This window comes from Alligator mississippiensis, chromosome 3, assembly GCF_030867095.1.
Source record: "Alligator mississippiensis isolate rAllMis1 chromosome 3, rAllMis1, whole genome shotgun sequence".
In the NCBI taxonomy this organism is placed as follows: domain Eukaryota; kingdom Metazoa; phylum Chordata; order Crocodylia; family Alligatoridae; genus Alligator; species Alligator mississippiensis.
In genome coordinates this window covers 146,994,757-147,016,939 of record NC_081826.1, presented here as the reverse complement: position 1 = coordinate 147,016,939, position 22,183 = coordinate 146,994,757, and the positions used below count along the sequence as shown (strand labels likewise).

General features: G+C 47.7%; 1 protein-coding gene across 1 annotated transcript; it reads right to left on the bottom strand.

Moving 5' to 3' along the window:
- Positions 1 to 296: 296 nt before the first annotated feature.
- LOC132249416 (perilipin-3-like) lies at positions 297 to 5,981 on the bottom strand. The gene is made up of 6 exons (XM_059724493.1): positions 5,940 to 5,981; positions 3,756 to 3,843; positions 2,021 to 2,306; positions 1,442 to 1,635; positions 1,096 to 1,218; positions 297 to 1,018 (listed from the first exon to the last, which is right to left on the bottom strand). Exons 2-6 carry the CDS (start codon positions 3,816 to 3,818, stop codon positions 665 to 667), a joined length of 1,020 nt encoding a protein of 339 aa, XP_059580476.1. The 5' UTR covers positions 3,819 to 3,843; positions 5,940 to 5,981; the 3' UTR covers positions 297 to 664.
- Positions 5,982 to 22,183: the final 16,202 nt, after the last annotated feature.

Sequence of the window (22,183 nt, the reverse complement as noted above, 5' to 3'; positions counted from 1 at the left end):
TGGGCAGCCCCTTATCACTTCCACCATGCTGGATGGTGCAGCCAGCATCATTGATACCTGCCACAGTAGCAGCCACCAAGTTATTGTCCTCTACCCAGACTTCTGGGAAGAAAAGAGGCCAATTCCCCCCCCCCCAAGCCAGGCTGGGGGGGGGGGGGAAAAGAACCCGGAGCAAGTGTGAACAGGTGCCAGAACAGTATTGTGGAACTGGAGCAACACTGGTGTGGTGGTGGTGGTGGTGGTGGTGGTGGTGTTGTTGTTATACGAATAACACTCTTGAACAAATACACAGGATTTTGAATGCAATTCAGGTTTATTTTGAAACAAAAACATGGGTTTTGTACAATACAAAAGAGATTCCTAAGAACAGAGGTCATCAGCATTTCAGGGCTACAGGGAAAGGAGATACATGTTCCAGGTAGCAAACATGCTACACCCTACAGGTTAAACCTCCATGATGCATAGTTCTTGCCGCTTTACTTAAAAGAGTTAGGGGGTTTACCAACCCTAGGAGATGGGCACCAGGCGCCAGCCATACCTGTAGGCAAGTGGTTGTTCTTCAGCCAACAGTGCACCATATGAGAGGCCAGTTACAGACCATTTCCTTCCAGGAGCTGAGGGAGCATGCAGGGGCAGGAGTTGGAAGGAGCTGGGCCTCCACTACCTATTCTTCCTGCGATGGTTCATCAGGACATTTCAGCGAGGCTCCAGAGGAAGCAAAGGGGCCAACAATCCAGTCCAGGGGGATATTCTGCATCAAGTACTCCAGCAGCTCATCCAGGAACTCCTGCATCTTGGTCATCTTCTCCCGGAGGTGGGCAATGGCACTGCTGGATAGATCCTTGAAGTGCTTGGCAGGGGAGAAGCAAGCCTGAAGCTCTTCCATACTGCTGTAGATCTGCTGGGCCTTGTTCTGGAGAGAACTTGGGAGCCCCTTGATGCTGCCCAGGACTGTGGAGCAGTTCGATTTCAGTTGCTGTAGAAGATGGTCAGACATGGCAAGTGCCTGAACTTCAATCTGCAAGAAAAAAAGATCAAGTATATGGAAGCATCCCCTTTCCGAGACGGAAAGAGCATTCATTGAAGAGAGAGTACCTCTGCTGAGTCAGTGTCCTCTTGCCCTTTAGACTGCTCCTTGGTACATGCCAGCCACATCTGGTACAGCTTGTCCTGGCCATTTTGAAGCTTCTCATCTACAGTCTGCTTGGCATAGTTGATCTGAGGAGAAAAGAGGATGTGCATGAATAGCAAGCGTGATGCTCATGCTTAAAGAGGAGCTTCCCAACCTCCTTTCTGGAAGAGGTTCATAGGCAGAGGAAACAGTATATTAAATACTGCTAGGCTTAAGTGCAGGGGGCTACTTTTTCTTTGAGAAAAGAAATACTGCTGTCAGAAAAATAACTTAGCATACATTCAGGGAGAAAAAAAGATATATTCCTACCAGGTCCACAGCTCGCTGAAGCTGGGCCAGGGCCTCCAGGGCGCTCTGCCTGGCATGCCTCATCTTGCCTAGGGAGTGCTGGTAGGCTCGCTGCTGCAGGCTGGTTGAAAGGGAGCCCAGGTGCACGTAGTAGCTCTGCCGCTGCTTCTCCACTGGAGCCACCTCTGCCCCCTCCACAGGGGTGGCAAGTGCAGCTGTTGAGAGAGAGCAGAGGTTACTCTGGACTCCCCCGATGACTAGGAGACTGCCAATTTCAGGCATCCCATAGGGATGTGGAGTGCTCTTCCCTTATAGGATGTTTGGAGACACTGGCCAATACCTACAGCAGGCAAGAGGGCAGCAAAAAGGAATGCAGCTACCAGAATGAAGGGCAGCTTCTCTCCCCTGAAAGCATTAGCTGAGGATGACAGGTGGAGATAACTTGTATGAAGGAGGAAGGGGACAAGAGTGGCATGGAGCTAAGCTACAATGCAGATGCAGAGTCAAGGACACAAGTACATCTTAGTTTGTAGCTTGTGCATTAAAGTGCCAGATGGGGGGGGGGGGGGGAAGAAAGATGGGGGAAAAGGAGCTTATTACCCAGTTCCTCATCAGTCATGGGGAGGTAGTGGTCCACCCACTGCTCCGATTTCTCTAGCACCACATCCAGGCCACTCACAACCTTCTGGCCCAGAGATGAGCCCATCACAGTGTCCATGCTGCTGGTCACTGCTGATCTGGTCTTCTCCATACCCTCCTGGACAGCCCCTTTGGCCACATCTACTGCACTGGACACAGCAGCCTTGGCTCCAGCAACTGTGCTACAGACTGCATCCTTGGCCCCTACCACAGTTGCCACCACATGGTCTTTGGCCTCCACAGGCACCTAAGCCAGAAAGCGTGTTTAGAGGAAAGAAGAGCCCCTAGATCAATTCCTATCTACTCCATCTTGCTCAGTTATCCTTTCCAGGTTGGCAAGTAATCATATAGCCCACTGCTGCCTCCTTAGATAAAGTAGTTTTTGAAGTTCAGGGGAACCTAAAAGGCCCTTTGCATTATAAGTCTTACAGTTTCTAGTGAAAAGTGATAACTAACTGCATCCCCATAGCTTGTGGTCCAGGACACTACACTGCTTTCCTTTTACAAAGAGATCTGGAGAACTTGGGGCCTTCTCCTCCAGCTTTGAGTGGCTAGTCACTGATACAAGTCAATTGTTTGACTCAGGAGAGTCAGTCACATTGCCCCTCCCCGCCCACCCTTGCAGTTTGAGAGGAGTTCAATTTACCTATTAAGTCTCCCCAGTCTTTCTAGTGGGTTTTGCACTGTAGCAGACTAATCTCAAAGTAGGACCATGCCACATCTTTCAGGAATGACTCAAGTAGCCTGCTTGCTCTTTCAGTTCTCACCCCACCTCCTTAAGGAAGCCCAGTTCCAAACCACTAGCTCTTACTCAAGCCAGATTTCTGTAGCTTGTGTTGCCATCATTCCTCACTTGCATTACATCATGGATTGCCATCTACCCAGTTGAGCAAGCTGAGCCAGACCAAGCTAGAGGCTTGAACAGACTCCAGCCAGCCCCTAACCTTTCCTTCAGGTCTTACTTCTACTACAGACAAAGCCAGAAGGGACCATTACAGCCTCCTCTGCATCATATGGGCGAGAGAATTGGACTGCATGGTTGCAGCTTTAGGTTTAGAAGTTTGAGTCAAGGCTTGTATAGGAACACATTTAGTTAAACTTGGATTCTCCATTGCCAGAAACATTATCCCCATGTTCACCCTGGGAACAACTTGGTCTGGTTGCTAGCATCTACAGCTGACTATTTACAGGCCCCAACTAGGCAGAGGACAGGCTTCATAGTCTTTTCCTCATACAAACTCCTCCATCTGTAAAAAGTTTGCCTTCATTCTCACCTCAGGGTCAGGCACACAGCTGATGGGTAGCCCATCAGCAAGAGAATGAGGCTCTGGAAAGGAGTTTCCTTTCTGACCTTCCCCCACCAGGGTGTTAAGTGTCCAAAGCAGGGTGCTGTTAGGCACCCAGGTGGTTCCCATCCCCAATCTTCAACAGGTCCTGTAGCAGGGCATCAAAGAAGTGGTAACTCAAGGCATTCAACAAGGTCAGCGACAGCAATCTTGGAGTTTAGATCAGGAGCCACCAAGATGACTTCCTGGCACCTCTGGGCAAAACCTAGTTTTCAGAGCTCTCAACTTGGCAGTTAGTGAAGCAATGGCCGATACTGGAGTTTGGCCATCCCCTTCCTTGGGGATAGGCACATGCAAGCTAGAGCCATGATCCCACCTGCCAAACAGCTGGTTTCCCACAATGGGCTCACCTGAGGCTCTTGTTCCTGGGCTGCAGGGCTGCTAGCCTGTGGTTCATCTCCACTGGCAGACATGGTGAAGCAAGAGGTCACTGCAAAACTATAGGGGAATAGAGCAAGTAAAGCAGCTGTTGTGTACCTTTACTGCAAGATTGCAGCATCGTGCAGCAGCAACAGAGTAGCACCAGAAAGGGCCAACCAGTTTTTTGGTCCTTTAGCTCCCACCATGGAGTCACCCATTTTACATGGTTTGGGAGCAGTGCTGTGCAGCAAGGTTAGACTTTCCAGAGGACTTGGAACATGCAGGCTGTAACCATTACTATTTCTTAGCAGGAGGATGCATCTCAAGGCCCTGTCCCTCATCATCAACACAAACCCAAGGCCAGCCATGACAGAATGGCTCCCTAAAAGGTGACATCCTCTGTCAAAGAGTAGAACAAGACCATACATCTTGAAAGAAACCATACAGGCAGCCCAAGGCACTAGGGGAGGGTCATTAGCAGAGTCAGGACAGAGACTGCCTCCACACTGTTAGTGGCAAACTTATGGTTGTTCTCAAACCCTTGCATGCAAGCAAGCCACTGCACCAAGGTATGCACAGTACAACTGCAGCCAGCTTGGCTCCAAGGGCACCAGGAAATTCAGGGCAGCAAGCAGTTGGGGCAACCCTGCCCTGCTCAAAAACTTAGGGCATGTCAAGTGTTAGGAACCCATCCTGGACTCAACTGCTTCAAGCATAATACGACCACCAGCAGTAATCCTATTATTACCCATTTGGGACATCCAGCCCTCCTACTTCCTTACATAGCACATCTTAAGAAGTGTAGGTAGCTTTGAGGTAGACTGCAGAAGTCCAGCCCCTAACACCCAGGAAACACAAGGACAGCTCATACAATTTGGGCTGGTTGATTTCCTGGTTGGCCACAGCTATGACCCAGACACAGTGAGGGTGTTAACCAAGGCTGCTCCATCACTGCCAATGATGGACAGAGGATACAAGGCACCCACCACCACGTGGCCAGCATGCTTTGTGGCAGAACTAGCTGCAAGGCAACAGCCAAGGCTGCCCAGGACAGTCAGACTCATTCTGTGGGATCTGAGACTAGGAAAGAGACTGCCTCCAGGACCACCCATCTCTTGAAATCCTTTGGTACAAAGACTACATTGAGCACAAAGACAGCATTTCCAAGAGGTAGCACACTACTACTAGCACATCTTCTTTCAACTCTGGGACCCAGAGCAGCTTGCTGTAGGTAGCTAATGCCTCTCCATAGCAGGGTAGTGCCTCTGACAAGCTAAGCCCATCTGCAGCTGGTTCCACAAGACTAAGCAGGATACAAGCTGAAGAATGGACTCTCACATCTCATTTCTCCCAGCTCAGATTTCAGGATACCTGCCTACCCCAATGACATGCCAGTGTCAGGGGATAAGGTTGCTTGCACTTGTTGGCAATGATGAGACTCTACAGCATCAGTGACCCTATTAAAAGGGAGCTATTTGTCATCAGCACATCTAGCTATTTGATGCCTGCTAACACATACTGTAGCTGAAGTGCTAAGCTTTGGACCTTATTGGGATTTTTAAAGACTAAATAAAGCGATCCCCAGGTATGTAGAAGCTGGTTAAACAAGCAAGAGTTACTCAGTACTCAAATATACAGCTGAATCACATCTCTACAGTCTGTCCACCTGTGAAGAGTTACTTCAAGCAAGAGCCTCATGCTAGAGCCAGAAGCCTCTTAATTCTGGTAGAAGAACAAGAGATGCAGGAAGGGAACATCCTCATGCAGACAGATGGAAAATTCACTAGACCATAGGAGAAATTCAGACTTTCACTTCTAGGCATATTTTTCAGGCATTCCACCCCCATGTATGGAAGCCTCCCTCTTTGAGAGGTCATTCATTCAGGCATCATTCAAGAAAAAATGCCAAGGAAACAACAAAACCAAACCAAACCAGGTAGTCAAGATTTTTTCTCTCCATATTGTTCTTCTGGGCAACTGACCTGTTAGTTTGAGATACCATACCCAGAAACAAGAACCAAAGAAAGGTTAAGGCCTTCAGACCAGTCAAGTCCATATAAAGCACTTTTGCAAAGCAAGGCACTAAGCCATGCTCTATTATAAGGGGGAAACCACCAGATCCAAACACCCTCCAAGCCTAGGAACCACCACCTAAAACTTAAGACCTCACTTACCAACCAACAGCTATACTCCACAACCCACTCCCCTATACTGAGCCCTACCTCCTTGGTCAGTCTTTATATACCTGTGATGATGTCATCACAGTGCTGGCCACTTGATAGACAGCTCTGAGGGCTAATCCAGAAACTGTATTCTCTCCCTTGACCAACCAGGCTGTTAACTCTTTGGGGGAAGGCTGCCTTTAACTCTGTGTTAGTAAGCACTTTGCACAACAGGGAGGCCTGCTGAGGTCTCTAGGTATTACTATCACACAAATAAGAAATGAGTATCCAGTGCCAAAGTACTAGGATGAAGGATGACTTTTCTTGACTTCTGTAAATGTGTGAACAATTTACCTGCAGAAGGGCTGCATTGAAGTAAATAAGAAACAGGTCCCTAAGGTGCATACCCCTCCACCTCCTGCCCCAGAGACAGAAGACTATCAGAACATGCCTATGGCCTTATTAATGCCCTCCATTAACCTTGGCTCCTCCCAGAGAAGGAAGCTTGCCTGAAAGATCACTCCAACCCAAACTATCTAGCTGGTTGTACAGCAGGACCACAAAGTCACCAGTGACCGTCTCCTCATGCAGGAGGAATCTGTACACAATGAAGTCCATGCTGGATCATTGGCCCTACTGAACAGGGCCTCTTGGATCCCACAGGTCTGCAGGGCAGCAGAACTGTTGCTACATAATTTTTCCCAGTCTCAAGGAATGGCCCAGGCCTCAGATGATCTGCCTCTTTGACTCTGTGGAGTCATTTATATCCCCGTCCAATGGGGATTTATATCCCCTCTCCAGCCGATGTCTTGTATTGTGTGGGGGTATGGACAAGTCAGTGTGGTTCAGCACTGTGAAGACATACAGCCATCTCCACCCCAACTTTCCCTCCTCCAGAGGCCAGCAGATTTGCTCAGGCTGAAGCTTCTGCATCTGAAAGGAAATCTGTGCAATGAGGTAGATACAGCAGGGGCCAGGCAATGGCCTCCTGCCTTGACGATCCCCTCATGGGCACACAGCACAGGGCCTGGTGCATTCAGGGCAGATGTGAACAATAACTCAGGGGGAGGCATGGCCTTGGAGGTGCATGCTTCTCCACCTCTTGCCCTGCCCCAGAGCCCCCCTCTGCTTCCCCTCTTCCCTTGAGACTCCCCATTTGACTCTCTGTCCCAGTGTCCTTCCACCCACAGTTGCCTTTGGGATTCTCTTCCAGTTTCATTCTCCTGTCTGGCTAGGGGCACCTTGTTTTGCTCCCTGCCAGCCAACCCAGTCTTCTCTTAGCTTTTCTCTACTTCTGCCTGGATACCCATCTAGTCCCTAGTCCAACTTCTTCCCCACCTCGTCACTCCAGACCTCCAGACTAGCCTGTGTGGCCTTACTCTAACTGTAGGTTATCTTCATGGGGTCTCCTCAGTCACATCTCTGTGGTGCCTGGTTCAGCTGTGCCTCTATGCCTCTTTTCTCTACAAGTAACCATGGCCATTTGCCCCTTCCTTTTATTGGGCCCAGGGGAGGGAGGCTGCTGCGTGCCTGAGTAGCCCCTCCTGCAGAGCCAAAGTCCCTGTAGTCATGCAATGTTCTTGACTGTTTTTCATGCTGTGCGGGGCCTTAGACAGCTAGAGATAGCTATTATAATGTCTCTCACTGTAGTGAGCCCCTTTGGGGCTAGAAACAGCTGATCGCAGACACCCAGCTATTATTTAACCACCACATACTGGACACTATGCATGTAAGTCCCCTAAACATGGGGACATGCCCAGGAACAGAATCTAAATGCTGATCTAGCCACATAAGTGACTTACTTGGCTAAACCAGCTAATGTTGTGTCACAAGCTCATAGAAGATAAGTCCTGAGCTTTACATAATAAAGAAATGTCTAGTCTTAAAAGCAATCAGTAAAATCCTTCCACCTCCAGGCATCAAACGACTTGTTAGGCCTTGATGTTTTCCCACCTCAGCTGACACAAGTTCTTTTGAGTCTTTGTTAGCAATGTTGAATGCCCTAGTGTAGACAGCCCACTAACTGCTGACAGCAATATCAGTGCTGTGCTGGATAGCCAAGCTCCCTGAAGAAGTCAGTGATGTCATAATACGAATGTTATCAATTGGTTCCAGTCAAGGCGCAGTGCACTCCATCCTGGATTTAAAGGCACCACAGTCTGTGTGGACCAAGGCTGAACCAGATCGGGGGGTGGGGGCAGAGCTCACAGCTGATCTCATCCTGAACCATGACTCCCTCTGTGGGCCTTATCAAATCTTCCAGATGAACGTTTTCAAATGTGGGTACCTACATTAAAGTGTCTAAGTGGGAAGGTGCTGAGCACCCATGGAAGTCACAGAGGGGTGAGGCTGGCAAAACTGGCGGTGCAGTGTGGGAGACAGGACAGGTGGGAAGGCTGGGGGGAAAGTAGAAGATCTGTGCTCAGGATCTTTCTCCTGGATGAGCTCCCTTGGATTATTGGTATTGGTGATCACTGATTTTTATTCATTCATTCACCAGATGTTCAGGGAAGCCCAAAGCATCACCAGTAATTACATGAAAAGAAATACTGGAGTGGGTGTCAGCACTGGAAATGCTCTCTGTAGCAGGGTACTGGCGTGTGCCTGCTACTTGAAGGGTGCAAGCAGCCTGAGAGGCCAGTTGCAGGTGGTGAAGGGGGCTAATGAGAGGTTCACCTGACAGGAAGAGGGCTCAGGCTGGAGCTATATAAGCCCAGAGCCTTCCCTGATCAAGTAGTCTTTCCCTGGCAAACCCAAAGTTGGGGGTTCTTAGTAGTAAAGCAGTAGGGCTTTTGAAAAGACCTGGATTTGATCTAAATACCTCTGCAGGCCTGGGAATGGAGGCAAGCTGTCTGGATAGATTGACTGGGTTTTACAGGCAAGTAGCCTTTGTTTTATGTTAAACCCCTAGGGTTCAGTTCTCTGCCAGAGGGCTGAGATGCTTCTGATTTAAGCTGCACTGGTAGTTTATTCTTGAACCTTGCTGTGATAAGATCAAAGCCTACTTGGAGAAGCAGTAACCCAGGAGCCCGCAGACTGAGACTGGGGCCTAATAAGGGTTCTAGGAGCCTAGGAAAAAGCTGAGGCCTGGGCCAAAGGGTCCACATGCCCAGGGAAGGTCTGAGCCAAGCCAGAGGGTCCATGAGCCCAGAGCTGGCTAAACTGGACTAAAAGGTCTAAGAGCCCAGAGGAGGGGCTGCAAGCAGGACTAGGGGTCTAAGGGGCCTGAGTACACAAATGGGTAATATTGAAGAGAGAGATACCCTGTGAGGCTTGGGGTATAGTGTAGGGGAGGAACAGTGGCATGCATTGAGACCTTAAGGCTACTGGTCCCTGGAGGGGTACAGATATGCATGTACCCCTTGAAACTACAGGGGCACAGGCCAGCTGAGAGAGCCCATTGAACTCAAAAGCTGAATCAAGGCTGTTGGGAGTCCAGGAGAAGACCCAGGGGTACTGCAAATGGACTAAGGCTCACTCTAAGGTTTGTGGGCAACCCCCCTGTTGTTCAACCTCTAGTACAAAGCATGGTGGGGGAGCAATTGAGGGAGGGCTGTAATGGAGACTGAACTGGGCAGGAACCACCCCTGGGGCATGAACCTGCTGTACTCTCCAAGCAAAGATGAGGTAGATTATCTCCAACAGGAGCGATTGATGGAGACCAGGCTGGGATGTGGGAGAATGGTGGAGCTGGGGCCTGATCATGAATGACTTGTGCCTCCTGAGGCTGGGGGCCATAGTAACTGCTAGGATCATATTGCATTTTGCTCAAAGGCATTCCACGTTATAGTGAACCTGGAAGAGGGGCATGGCTCAATTTTGATTTGGTTTTAACTGTACAGTCAAGAAAGGTATTCCACTGTGAAGCTAGGAAGTGGATCACTTTCTCCACACCTTCAGGGGGGAGACTTCTAGTTCTTAAGGCTGATGGATTCTGCTGTCTTTGGTCTGTGGACCTAGGGAACAAAACTGTGGTCTTACTGGTGCTACAATGTCTAACGCTCCTATTCCCCCATTGTAAAGACCCCCCACTATCCTTTATGGAAGCAGATTTGAAAGACATTAAATAAAAGCATGTTTAGATCTTGGGCAGGTACAATCCCAACACTCACAAGCTGAACAGAATACACTGCGTGTACTTGGACACAGTAGCTAAGATGGCTCTTCCTAAGATCAAAGGAACACTGAAGGTCGACTCAAGGCAATACAGTAGCCAGAAAACCTAGGTAGAGCTCTATGCAGTGTCTATCCAGGTCAGATAGGTGTCAAACCTCTTCAAAATGTAATTAAGGTATATGTGTAAAACTCCAACCCACCTCCCCTTGGGGCCTACTTGCCAAGATGGGGGTGAGGGGAGGAAATCCTGAAGGCATTTAAGCAATTTAGAAAAGTAAGTGGCTTCTGTAAGAGCTTGTTGTGAAGGAAAGGGGACACAAAGGAGCAGAGAAGTGCAGGGATTTGGAAGGGGAAGATAAGCTGATTAGAGCTTGGGTAAAGGGAAGTGTGATGGTAGGTGTGGGAGTTGAGTATAAATGTGGGTTAGAGGCCCCACGTGTCCTTCGCTCCTGCACAAGCCTCCCTCCTGCACATGCCAGGCCCAGAATGTGGCAGGGAAGCTCTTCTTGGGGCACGCCTGCACTGCCTGTTCGTTATGTCCAGTGCCTTGTGTCTGGGTTTGGTACATGTGAGCAGGAACAGAAGTGGACAGGCTGGGTCTCCATGACAGCAGCTTCCTGGGGAGTGTTTGGGACACAGTACAGACATGCCTATCGTGCCATGAACACTTCTGCTTGGCTTTCCTCTGGAAAGCCAGGCTGTAGAAGGCAGGCCTGAAGGCAAGTGAATTTGAAACTTCTGAAAACCAAGACACACAAAGCAAAGGTGCACAACTGCCTGCCTGCAGTGTGTGGGGCAAGGTTGGCTTGAGTGGTAGGAGTGGGCTGCCTGACTGGGTGAGGGGTCTGGCTAGAGAGCTCTAGCAAAGCAGGGGCAAGAAGTCAGCATTAAGGAACATAGTGGGGCCATAAAGCCTGATTAGCAGTACAGCTCTGGCTACAAGTGGGGAAGTGATGGAACAGCGGAGGGCTCTAGATGGCAAGGAAAATGATCTTGTGTGCTAATGGCTGACAGGGGAAGGGAACAGTAAGCTGGAACTCCTGGCAGGGGCAGAGAAGGGAAGAAGCAGTCTTCTGAGGTGTTAACAGATATGCAGGTTGCTGCTCTAACTCATGAAGCTTTACATAAAGTGTCATGAGTTAGAGCACCCTTCTGGCCCAACAAATGTTTGCCTGCCTGTGGGGGAACAACCAGCCAAGGAGCTGCCCCTCTCCCCAGCCCCCCCAGCTGCAATATTGCAACAAATGAACCCTAGGAAACACAAGTTTCCTAAGGCTTTCTGAAGTGGAGCATCTTCATCTGATACCTCAATTGAGGAGAGTTAACTTCTTGTGTGATCAGCCACTTTTAAAGGGCTCTGTAGCTGTGGACATGTCACAGCATGGTGATAGAGCACTTTCAGGTGGCTGACCATCTGGGGTGCAGACAGAAATTACAATTTTTCACATGTTGAAAGTTAGCACCGCTACCCCAGGATAAACAAGAATTTGGGACTGAGATTTGCTGTGCCAGCTGCTACATCCTCCAGGCACTGCAAAGCACAGCCATCGCCACCGCCATTCCTTCTAACACAGTACCTTGGCAGGGGGAACCATAGAATCATAGACAATGAGGGCTGGAAGAGACCTCAGGAGGTCATCTAGTCCAACCCCCTGCTCAAAGCAGCACCATCCCCAACTAGATCAACCCAGCCAAGGCCTTGTCTAGCCAGATCTTAAAAACCTCCAAGAATGGAGATTCCACAACTTCTCTGGGCAACCTGTTCCAGTGCTTTGCTACCCTTCCAGTGAGGTTTTTTGTTCATTTGGGTTTTTTTTGTTTTTTTTCCTGGTATCTAAACTAAACTTCCTTTGCTGCAACATGAGGCTGTACCTTAAGGAAATGGTCCTTTGGGCACAGAGGGAGACAATCCCTACGCGAGGAAAAAGAGGGAAAGGGGTCAGGAGACTTTCTTGGCTGACCAGAGAAATCCAGGGCAGCCTGTGGACTAAAAGGGGAGCATATAAAAAGTGGAAATGGGGAGAGATTACCAAAGAGGAGCATACCTCCTCTGCTCGCACTTGTAGGGAGGCAGTTAAATGTGCCAAAGCTACCATGGAGCTGAGGATGGCATCCCAAGTAAAGGATAACAAAAAATTGTTTTTTAGATATATAGGGAGTAAAAGGAAGGCCCAGGGTGGAATAGGACCCCTGCTAAATGGGCAGAAGCAATTGGTGACGGACAGGGGGGACAAGGCTGAACTCCTCAATAAGTTCTTTGCCTCAATGTTCCTAAGAGAGGGGCAAGACGAATCTCTCACTGGGATTGTAGAGAGGCAGCAGGAAGGTGCCAGACTGCCATGCGTAGACCCTGAGATGGTGCAGGGTCACTTGGAGGAACTGGATGCGTTTAAGTCGGCAGGCCCGGATGAGCTCCATCCGAGGGTACTGAAGGCACTGGCTGACATCATTGCACAGCCACTGGCGGTAATATTTGAACGCTCGTGGTGCACAGGCCAGGTCCCGGAGGACTGGAAAAGGGCCGATGTGGTCCCCATTTTCAAGAAGGGGAGGAAAGAGGACCCGGGCAACTATAGGCCAGTCAGTCTCACCTCCATCCTTGGCAAAGTCTTTGAAAAAATTATTAAGGCTTACATTTGCGAGAGCCTGGCAGGACAAATTATGCTGAGGGGAAACCAGCACAGGTTCGTAGCAGGCAGATCACGCCTGACTAATCTAGTCTCTTTTTATGACCAGGTTACAAAACGCCTGGACATAGGAGTAGGGGTTGATGTCGTATACTTAGACTTCAGGAAGGCCTTCGATACGGTATCCCACCACATACTGGTGAACAAGCTAAGAGGCTGTGACTTAGATGAGTACACAGTCCGGTGGGTGGTGAATTGGCTAGAGGGTCGCACCCAGAGAGTCATAGTGGATGGGTCGGTATCGACCTGGAAGGGTGTGGGCAGTGGGGTCCCGCAGGGCTCGGTCCTTGGACCGATACTCTTCAATATCTTCATCAGCGACTTGGATGAGGGAGTGAAATGTACTCTGTCCAAGTTTGCGGATGACACAAAACTGTGGGGAGAAGTGGACACGCTGGAGGGCAGGGAACAGCTACAAGCAGACCTGGACAGGTTGGACAAATGGGCAGAAAACAACAGAATGCAATTCAACAAGGAGAAATGCAAAGTGCTGCACCTAGGGAGGAAAAATGTCCAGCACACCTACTGCCTAGGAAATGACCTGCTTGGTGGAACAGAAGTGGAAAGGGATCTTGGAGTCCTAGTGGACTCCAAGATGAACATGAGTCGTCAGTGTGATGAAGCCATCAGAAAAGCTAATGGCACTTCATCGTGCATCGGCACATGCATGACGAACAGATCCAAGGAGGTGATACTTCCCCTCTATTGGGCACTGGTCAGACCGCAGTTGAAATACTGCGTGCAGTTTTGGGCGCCGTACTTCAAGAGGGGTGTGGATAACCTGGAGAGGGTCCTGAGAAGGGCCACTAGTATAGTTAGGGGCTTGCAGGCCAGGCCTAGCCCTATGAGGAGAGACTGGGGCACCTGGACCTCTTCAGCCTCCGCAAGAGAAGGTTGAGAGGCGACCTTGTGGCTGCCTATAAGTTCATCACGGGGGCACAGAAGGGAATTGGTGAGGTTTTATTCACCAACGCGCCCCCGGGGGTTACAAGAAATAATGGCCACAAGCTAGCAGAGAGCAGATTAGGCTAGACATTAGGAAGAACTTCTTCACAGTTCGAGTGGCCAAGGTCTGGAATGGGCTGCCAAGGGAGGTGGTGCTCTCCCCTACCCTGGGGGTCTTGAAGAGGAGGTTAGATAGGCATCTAGCTGGGGTCATCTGAACCCAGCACTCTTTCCTGCCTATGCAGGGGGACAGACTCGATGATCTATTGAGGTCCCTTTCGACCCTAATGTCTATGAATCTATGAGACCATTGCTCTTTGTTCTGTCATCTGCCACCACTGAAAACGGTTCCATCCTCCTTTCAACCAGCCTTCAGATAATTGAAGGCTGCTATTAAATCTCATCTCAATCTTCTCTTCTCCAGACTAAATAAACCCAGTTCCCTCAGCCTCTCCTCTTAAGTCATGTACCCCAGTCCCCTAACCATTTTCATTGCCTTCTGCTAGACTCTCTTCAATCTGTCCACATCCTTTCTGTGGTGGGGGGCCCAAAACTGGACACAGTACTCCAGATGTGGCCTCACCAGTGCATAATAGAAGGGAAGAATCACTTCCCTCAATCTGTTGGCAACATTCCTACTAATACAGCCCAGTATGCTGTTAATCAGGCCAGTGGAGTCACCTCATCGAGCCACAGCAGAATCTCAGCTGTAAGAAAGGTTCACAACTGTGCAAATCATGACTAATTGCTGCAAAAAAACCTCATTACTTCTCATAGATTTCATAGACATTAGGGCTGGAAGGGACCTCAGAAGATCATTGAGTCCAGCTCTGTGCCCCAGGGGCAGGAAGTCAGCTGGGATCATAGGGTCCCAGCAAGATAAGCATCCAAATTTCTCTTGAAGGCATTCAATGTAGGTGCATGAACCACCTCGGGTGGCAGGCTATTCCAGACCTTGGAGGCTCTGACAGTAAAGAAATTCTTCCTTATGTCCAGCCTGAAACGGTCTTGCTTGAGTTTATAACTGTTCAACCTTGTCATCCCTTGGGGCGCTCTGGTGAACAATCATTTCCCCCAGATACTGGTGGTCACCCCTGATAAACTTATGGGTGTCCACCAGATCGCACCTGAGCCTGTGCCTTTCCAGGCTAAAGGGTCCCATGGCTCTCAGCCTGTCATCAAAGATCTGTTTTCCTGACCTCTGATCATGCGTGTGGCTCTCCTCTGCACTCTCTGAAGCTTCTCCACATCCTCTTTGAATTGAGGAGCCCCAAACTGGACTCAGTACTCCAGCTGTGGCCTCACCAAGGCAGAGTACAACAGGAGAATGATGTCCTGGGATTTGCTTTTATGTAACTATGAATATTAGTGACAATTCTATTAACACAAGCCAATTTTGCTCTGGGCTTTCCTCCTGTTCGAGAATGCTGAGTTCAGCCCTACACTTCTAAAAAGCAAGCCAAACAGGGTACATGGCCACACCATCCTAGCACTGCCCACATGAAAGCAAAGCTTCAGCCCCACTGCTGTTGACTTTAAGATTTCTGCTTTATCATTTAAAAAAAAAAAAGCACCAATTCCTGCCAATATTTACTTCATATCTTATTCTGTTTGACAGTCATGCATTGAGCAAGTCCACTTAAGCTTTCTGTAGAGCCCTCCAGCTGGGCAGAACAGAGCTGGTTCAGACATTCACTAAGGCCAAAATTTCTATGGGTAGCTAGAAATTTTAACTGGTATCTTATACAATGGAGGAAAGCTATCAAATTGTTAACTGTCCAACTTCCTTGTAGCCTTTGTTTTAATTTCCTGGCATGTCTCAGGGTTCTTCTTGGACAAGAGAAGTTTGTTAGATTTTGAAACTAAAGCTTTGATCTTTCTGCTTAAGAAATTTCTGAACTACCAATACTAGTGAAATACTAGAGATATATTGAAGTATTCCAACAGTCCTAAGCATGATCCTCATCTCTTGGGATTTGGTTTCCTTTTAAATCAAGGTCTTTGCTGTTAGTATAGTTTGGAGTATGCATCATAAAGGTTTGACGAGGTCTGCTTGGGCTGAAATAGAAAAAAAGCATTAAAATGAACCATTGATGAATTGGATACCATTATCTGCTCTCACTGCATCCAGGTTTCCATGACAAGCAAACCAACTGATATTAACTAAGTTGGTTTTGCTACTTAAACTAAGATGAAGCCCACTAAGAAAAACAATGTTATTCCTTTCATTCACTCTACAACCTTAAACCAAAGGCTGTCAGGAATCTCATGTGGTTCAGATAAGACTGAATTCAATGAGGTGTTTGCTATTCAACTGTATCCCACTTGTTTCCTTGGGGCCTAACTTTTTGACCTGGCATCACATATTTTATAACTTGGTAGAACTTGCCAAACTAATTTGTATTTTAAGGTAATAGGTAAGGTAACCTAATATTTATAGGCATGGCATCATTCCTATGGCCAGATTTCTGAACTTAAAAATGGAAAATGGGGTTTACAAAGGCTAGAAGTCAGGGGGAAGAAACAGTGAAACTGCATTTGGAAGACTTCCTGTGCTTGTGGCATGTACCCCCAGATGAGTTACAGATACAGTGCAGAGGAAGGATAGACTTTAGGCCCTGAGATTCTTGTGAATCTTACTGGCACACTAATGGTGTTTAACATTGTGTGGCACTCTTCAGCAACTTTGAAAGGATCTCAAGGTGCTACAGGGTGCTGCAGGAACCTGGTTGAAAATTGGTGAGCTAATCACCATTGGTTTCGTCAATTATCTGAACTTCTTCAGATTTTCTTCATTTCACTGTTTTGGATTCATGTATCAGAGTTGGGGCATGTTCAGACAGGTGCGCACACACTGTTTGAGGCACAGCGAAGCTGTCTGAGTCACCACAAACCACACATAGCACATGTGCAACCATTTGCTGTGTGGCTAATTTGCAGCATCATGCCAAAATTTGACATTTTGGAGGTGTCAAAAAGAACAGCTGCAAAAAAAAAAAAGCACAGAGGCAAATGGAGCAGCAGTGTGCCCCGACAGAAATGGAGCCTGCCCACCCAAGCCAGGCTCTAGTTGCTAGCCAGGCTCTGTGTGGCTGGGTGCTGTCCTCAGCCTCCCCTACCCCACCAGGACAAATTGGCATGCACTGGAGTGTGCGTGCAGCAGCATGCCCTGGGGCACAAAGCAGCCACACAAATTTGTGCCAGAGAAAACACATGCCTCTGCCAGTGGGGATGCACCCTTGGATTTTATTGCAACACCTACACTTTCACTTACTCCTTTTAGTGGCCATTACTCCTAGTTTTCCCCAAAGGTCCCCTAGTGAATAGTTGTTCACTGAGTCCTTGATGTACACCTCTGATGTAGCGGTAAGATGCTACCAACTCCCCTCTCAGCCTTCTCTTTTTCAGGCTGAGTCGTCCCAGATCCCTCAGCCTTTCCTTGTATGGTTTTCAAGTCTCCGATCATATGGGTGACCCCTCTTTGGACTCTCTTAAGCTTTACCATGTCCTCGTTAAAGTGTGGTGCCTAGAACTGGATGCAGTACTCCAGCTGCAGTCTCACCAATGCTGAATAGAGTGGGAGAATCACTTCAACTTTGCTAGAGATGCATCAATTGCATGTCAGGGTATTGTTAGCCCTGCTGGCTACAGAGTCGCATTCTGGCTCATGGTAATACTGTGGCCTATTATTATTCTCAGGTCCCTTTCATTTGTAGTGCTGCTTAGGTTGGTGTTGCCAAGCCTGTAGGTGTGCAGGGGATTGTTCACCCCCAGGTGGAGCACTTTATACTTCCCGGCCATTGAACTTCATCAGGGTCTGATCCGCCCAACTTCCAAGCCTGTCTATGTCTGCCTGTATCTGCAACCTATCTTCAAGCGTGACCATGCAGCCTCATAACTTGGTGTTGTCCATGAACTTGGCCAGTGAGCTCTTCACCCCCGCATCCAAATAATTGATGAAGATGTTGAATAGCACTGACCCCTGTGGGACACCACTGGTCACTTCCTGCCAAGATGACAAAGATCTGTTCATTAGAACTCTCTGGGTCCTACCCCACAGCCAGTTTCCTACCCAGATGACTGGAAGACATTGGGCTTAAGTATGAGACAACTTTCTTGCGAGAATATCGTGGGATACCAGATTGAAAGCTTTTTGGAAGCCAACATGTATAATGTCAACCTTCTCTCTTATCCAGGTGGTAAGTCACCTAATCATAAGAGGAGATGAGGTTGGTAAAATGAGACCTGCCTGCAACAAAGCCATGCTGACTGTCGTTCAGAATCCTACCTTCTGCAAGTCTGTTGCACATAGACTCTTTACTGAATTTTTCCAGGATTTTCCCTGGGATAGAAGGTTAGGCTAATTGGCCTATAGTTACCCAGGTCCTCCCTCCCCCCTTTTTTTGAAGATGGGTACAACATTGGCCCTCTTCCAGTCTTTGGGGACCTTCTCGGAGCACCACGAGTTTTTCAAAGAGATTCACCAGGGGTTCCGTGACTACTTCGGCCAGCTCCTTCAGCACTCTTGGATGAATTTCATCCGGTCCTGCTGACTTGCATACATTCAATTTCTGTAATTGATCACACACTAGTTCTACGGCAATAGTAGGAAGCAGTCATTTGAACCCTGCTCATTCTGTACCCTGGCTGCTGTGTTTTGTTTTGGTTTTTTTTCCCCCTTGTCCCCAGTGAAAGACCAAAGCAAAATAGTCATTCAGTAGTTCAGCTTTCTCTTGATTACCAGTGACTAGCTGTCCCGAGTTGCTGAGCAATGGCGCACGCGTGCACACACACCACCCTCTGAGTGCCCCCTGTGCTTGCACACCCTCACCTGGCCCGATACACCTTACCTCCTGGCTCTACACTGTGGGGCCTATGGAGTCCGGGTCTTTAGCTCCCAGGGGCACAACGGGCGTTAACCTATGCATCTCCTCTGGGAGCAAGCCCAACTGAAGCCTAGGCCATTGTCAGGGGAACCCACTTTTTATTTGCATGTTGATTGGTTTGTACTATTATCTGAAAAGTATTAATACTAGTTTGCAATTTTATCTTAAATCTGGCTTTTCTTGTCTTCCAGGTGTGAATTACTTTAGAAGGAAGTAACGGGACAGTTGACTGAAGCAAAGCGGCTATGTGTCTTTTATATAGAAACAGTGCTTTCCCATCCTCTGTTCAAAAACACTTGGTGTAGAGAGGATTTCAAGGTAAAAGAAATTATTTGCATACACTATCCATAGATTGCCTGGGAAGAGACTGCCTAGGGAAGTTGTAGACTGTATTACTGGAGGTGTTCAGGAGGAGGTTGGACAGCCACTGGTTGGGGTGATCTAGGTGTAGCTTATGCCCATGTTCTACTATGGGTATTTCCCTTGCTTCTGTGCTTTGTATAGGGTTCTATTTCTAGCTGCACCTAATATGACCTCATGCAACCTTTGTTACTTGTAAACAGGCTTGGCAAAAAGTATAAGTTTTGAGAAGCAAAAAACATTAGGAGCAGTCAGCATGGAAAAGAAGGATTGGCTGCCTGGTCTTTCACCTTGCACAGTGCAGAGTACTTATTCAAGGAAACATTGTAGTCTAGGGGGAAGATTTCTGAGCTGCAGCTAGGAGCCCACATGTAGTGTTAGAGATCTATATGCACAATGCAACGATCTGGTGCCTTAGGGCGTATGTAAATGAAACACAGGGTGACTTACCTGCCTCTCCGGTGGTGGGGAGGGGAGGGTGAGCTGCCAGCCGGTAGAGTGGTCCCTGGGATGGGAGGAGGGTGGGGGTTTCCCTGGGAGAGGGGGTGGAGATCAGGCTTGCCGCTCTTGTTGGGTGGAGCCTGCCTTCCCGGACTGCTGCCAGGCTTCCTGCAGGGTTTCCTGAGGAGCTGCATGGAGCCTGGTGCTTTGCTCTGTGGCTGTAGGAGCAGCAAACTGAAACTCCTCAGAGTTTGTTTGCTGCACCCCAAGTCACTTAAGGTGCATTATGCTAACGAATTTCCTACAGTAGCTGGAATTAATGCAGAATATGCTGCCAAGGCATGCAGACACCAACACCATTAAAGCAGTGCAAAAGCATTTAGCCCACTAGTGTCATGCACACCTGCCCCTCATTTCATCTACACATGACCTTACTCTCTACAAAGAAAGCCGAATTTTTCAGCTTGTTCTTAGCAGCAGACACGAGGGCCCAGCTTGTCAAAAGTGCTTGGATTTGAGCAGTTTCTTGAAATCTTTCAGGTGAGCATATCTCCTATAGGAGAAATATTGGCTAAGATGCCTGTTAGCTGCCTTTGTTTATACTTTGCTTGCAGAGAACAAACCAGGCCTATTCAAAGTGTTTCCACTTTGTGCAGATAATGTAGCCAAAGAGACAGCCTCCATCCCAGAGATTGGAGCACTTGCCAAGGATGCGGGAGACCCAGGGTTCAAGTTCTTGTGCTAATGACTATTTAAGTATTTCAATTAAATGGAACAACTTCCACAGGAGAAGTTGAGCATATCTACTTCAAAATAGCCAATAGCCTGGTGCTTAGCTCAGAAATGGGAACTCGGGTTCAAGTCCCTGCTTTGAATAAGATGGAGCAAAGATTCGCATCTTGTTTCCCTATATTTAAGGATCACTTCCTAGTCACCAGGAAGGTCAGATCCTCCTTTCTGAGGTTAGCTGAAATTCCTATACCAGTTATTTCCTATAGCAGGGTTTAAATTGACCAATAACGTCTCAAAATTTTGTTATCATAGGCAACTCAGTATCACAAGCAGCAACAGTGTTTCACAGTTAGATGTGGTCTACCCATGTCAGAAAAGTCATGTTGCCAATCTGGCAAGTAATGCATGTAGCCTCCATACTGGAATTCAAGATGGCTGCCACTAATCCATGTGTTGGTCAATGTTTCAGCCCCAGTAGGGTTAGAGGCTTAACTGCAGTGATGAAACCAACATTGAATTGACTGCAGAGATCATTCACAATATTTCCATCATGGTAGCCATATTGGATTCCAAGATGGCTGACATTAGCATATATAGGTTCATAGATGTTAGGGTCGGAAGGGACCTCAATAGATCATCGAGTCCAACCCCCTGCATAGGCAGGAAAATAGTGCTGGGTTCAGATGACCCCAGCTAGATGCCTATCTAACCTCCCCTTGAAGACCCCCAGGGTAGGGAAGAGCACCACCTCCCTTGGGAGCCCGTTCCAGACCTTGGCCACTCGAACTGTGAAGAAGTTCTTCCTAATGTCTAGTCTAAATCTGCTCTCTGCTAGCTTGTGGCCATTATTTCTTGTAACCCCTGGGGTTACAACTCAAATTGTTTTGAGTTGATATGTATCAACTCAAAACAATTTAAAAACCTAGTAAACAATATGCTAATACTAAAATCTTGCATTCTATCACTAGAAATTTTCACAGCAGGCCTACAGTACTGCAAACATTGTAACTCAGGCTAAGCTACTTGTTTGATTTTTATTGAATAAGATTATACAATTTTCTAAATTTCATAATGTAGATAAGTCAGATTGCAGATATGTCTGATATTAATAATATATAACTCAATGGCAGTGAAATACACGGGCATATGCTTGGCTGAAGGCAATGGGAAAATGTAATAGTTTAACCCAACGGTAATATGATGGCAATACAACAGTATATATAACACAAATAGAGTGGGTAATAGCAGTTTTTCAGATCTCTTCATCGCTTGAATCTGTTTCTGAATCCCTGTAGTTATTATATGGATTGCAACATACTGCCTCATAGCACTCGCAGCCAGGAGTGCATGGCACATTACCCTACTTGTGCAAGCATACTGGTCCCTGGCATTCCATCTTGTACTTGTAAGTTATTATGAGCAGAATATCTTTAGATAATGGTTCATATGTGTTTTATGATAGGAACGATAACAGTCACTTTTGGCTTGCCAACTACACTGATCAGGTGATGGAAATGGTGAATTAGGCTCAAGCACACTTCGCCAAACAAGACTTTGATAATTGACTCTGTGTATATGGTTCATGAGGGAGTCATATGTAGGTTGAAGTTTATCCAAAGAACTTCCTTGATGGAATAATTCCCCCCTCCCCAAATCCAGAAGGATCATCAAAGATATTGATGTCTGATACAGCAACACAACAATTTTTTCCACACAATTGTACAAAGCCTGATTGTGTATGTTCAATTACTGTCCCATCACTGCTAGTTATTCCTTTTTGTTGAGCTGTTAATTAACTTGTATTTTATTCTTAAGTGCTCTTTTGCCTGCTGCTAGAGAGCTCTGTTGAGGGGCAGGGGCTCTAGTCTAATCAAAAGCCCATAGGGGATAGGCCTGTGTCAGAGTTCAGGGTTGAAAAGAGGGTGTGTGTGTGTGTGTGTGTGTGTGTGTGTGTGTGTGTGTGTGTGTGTGTGTGTGTGTGTGTGTGTGTGTGTGTGTGTATCTTGGCACTCTGCTCTGCAAGGAAAGGAGGTGAGCTGGCCTACAGCTAGGCAGCCATGCTCCCCACAGTACACTTGTACCTGCTGAA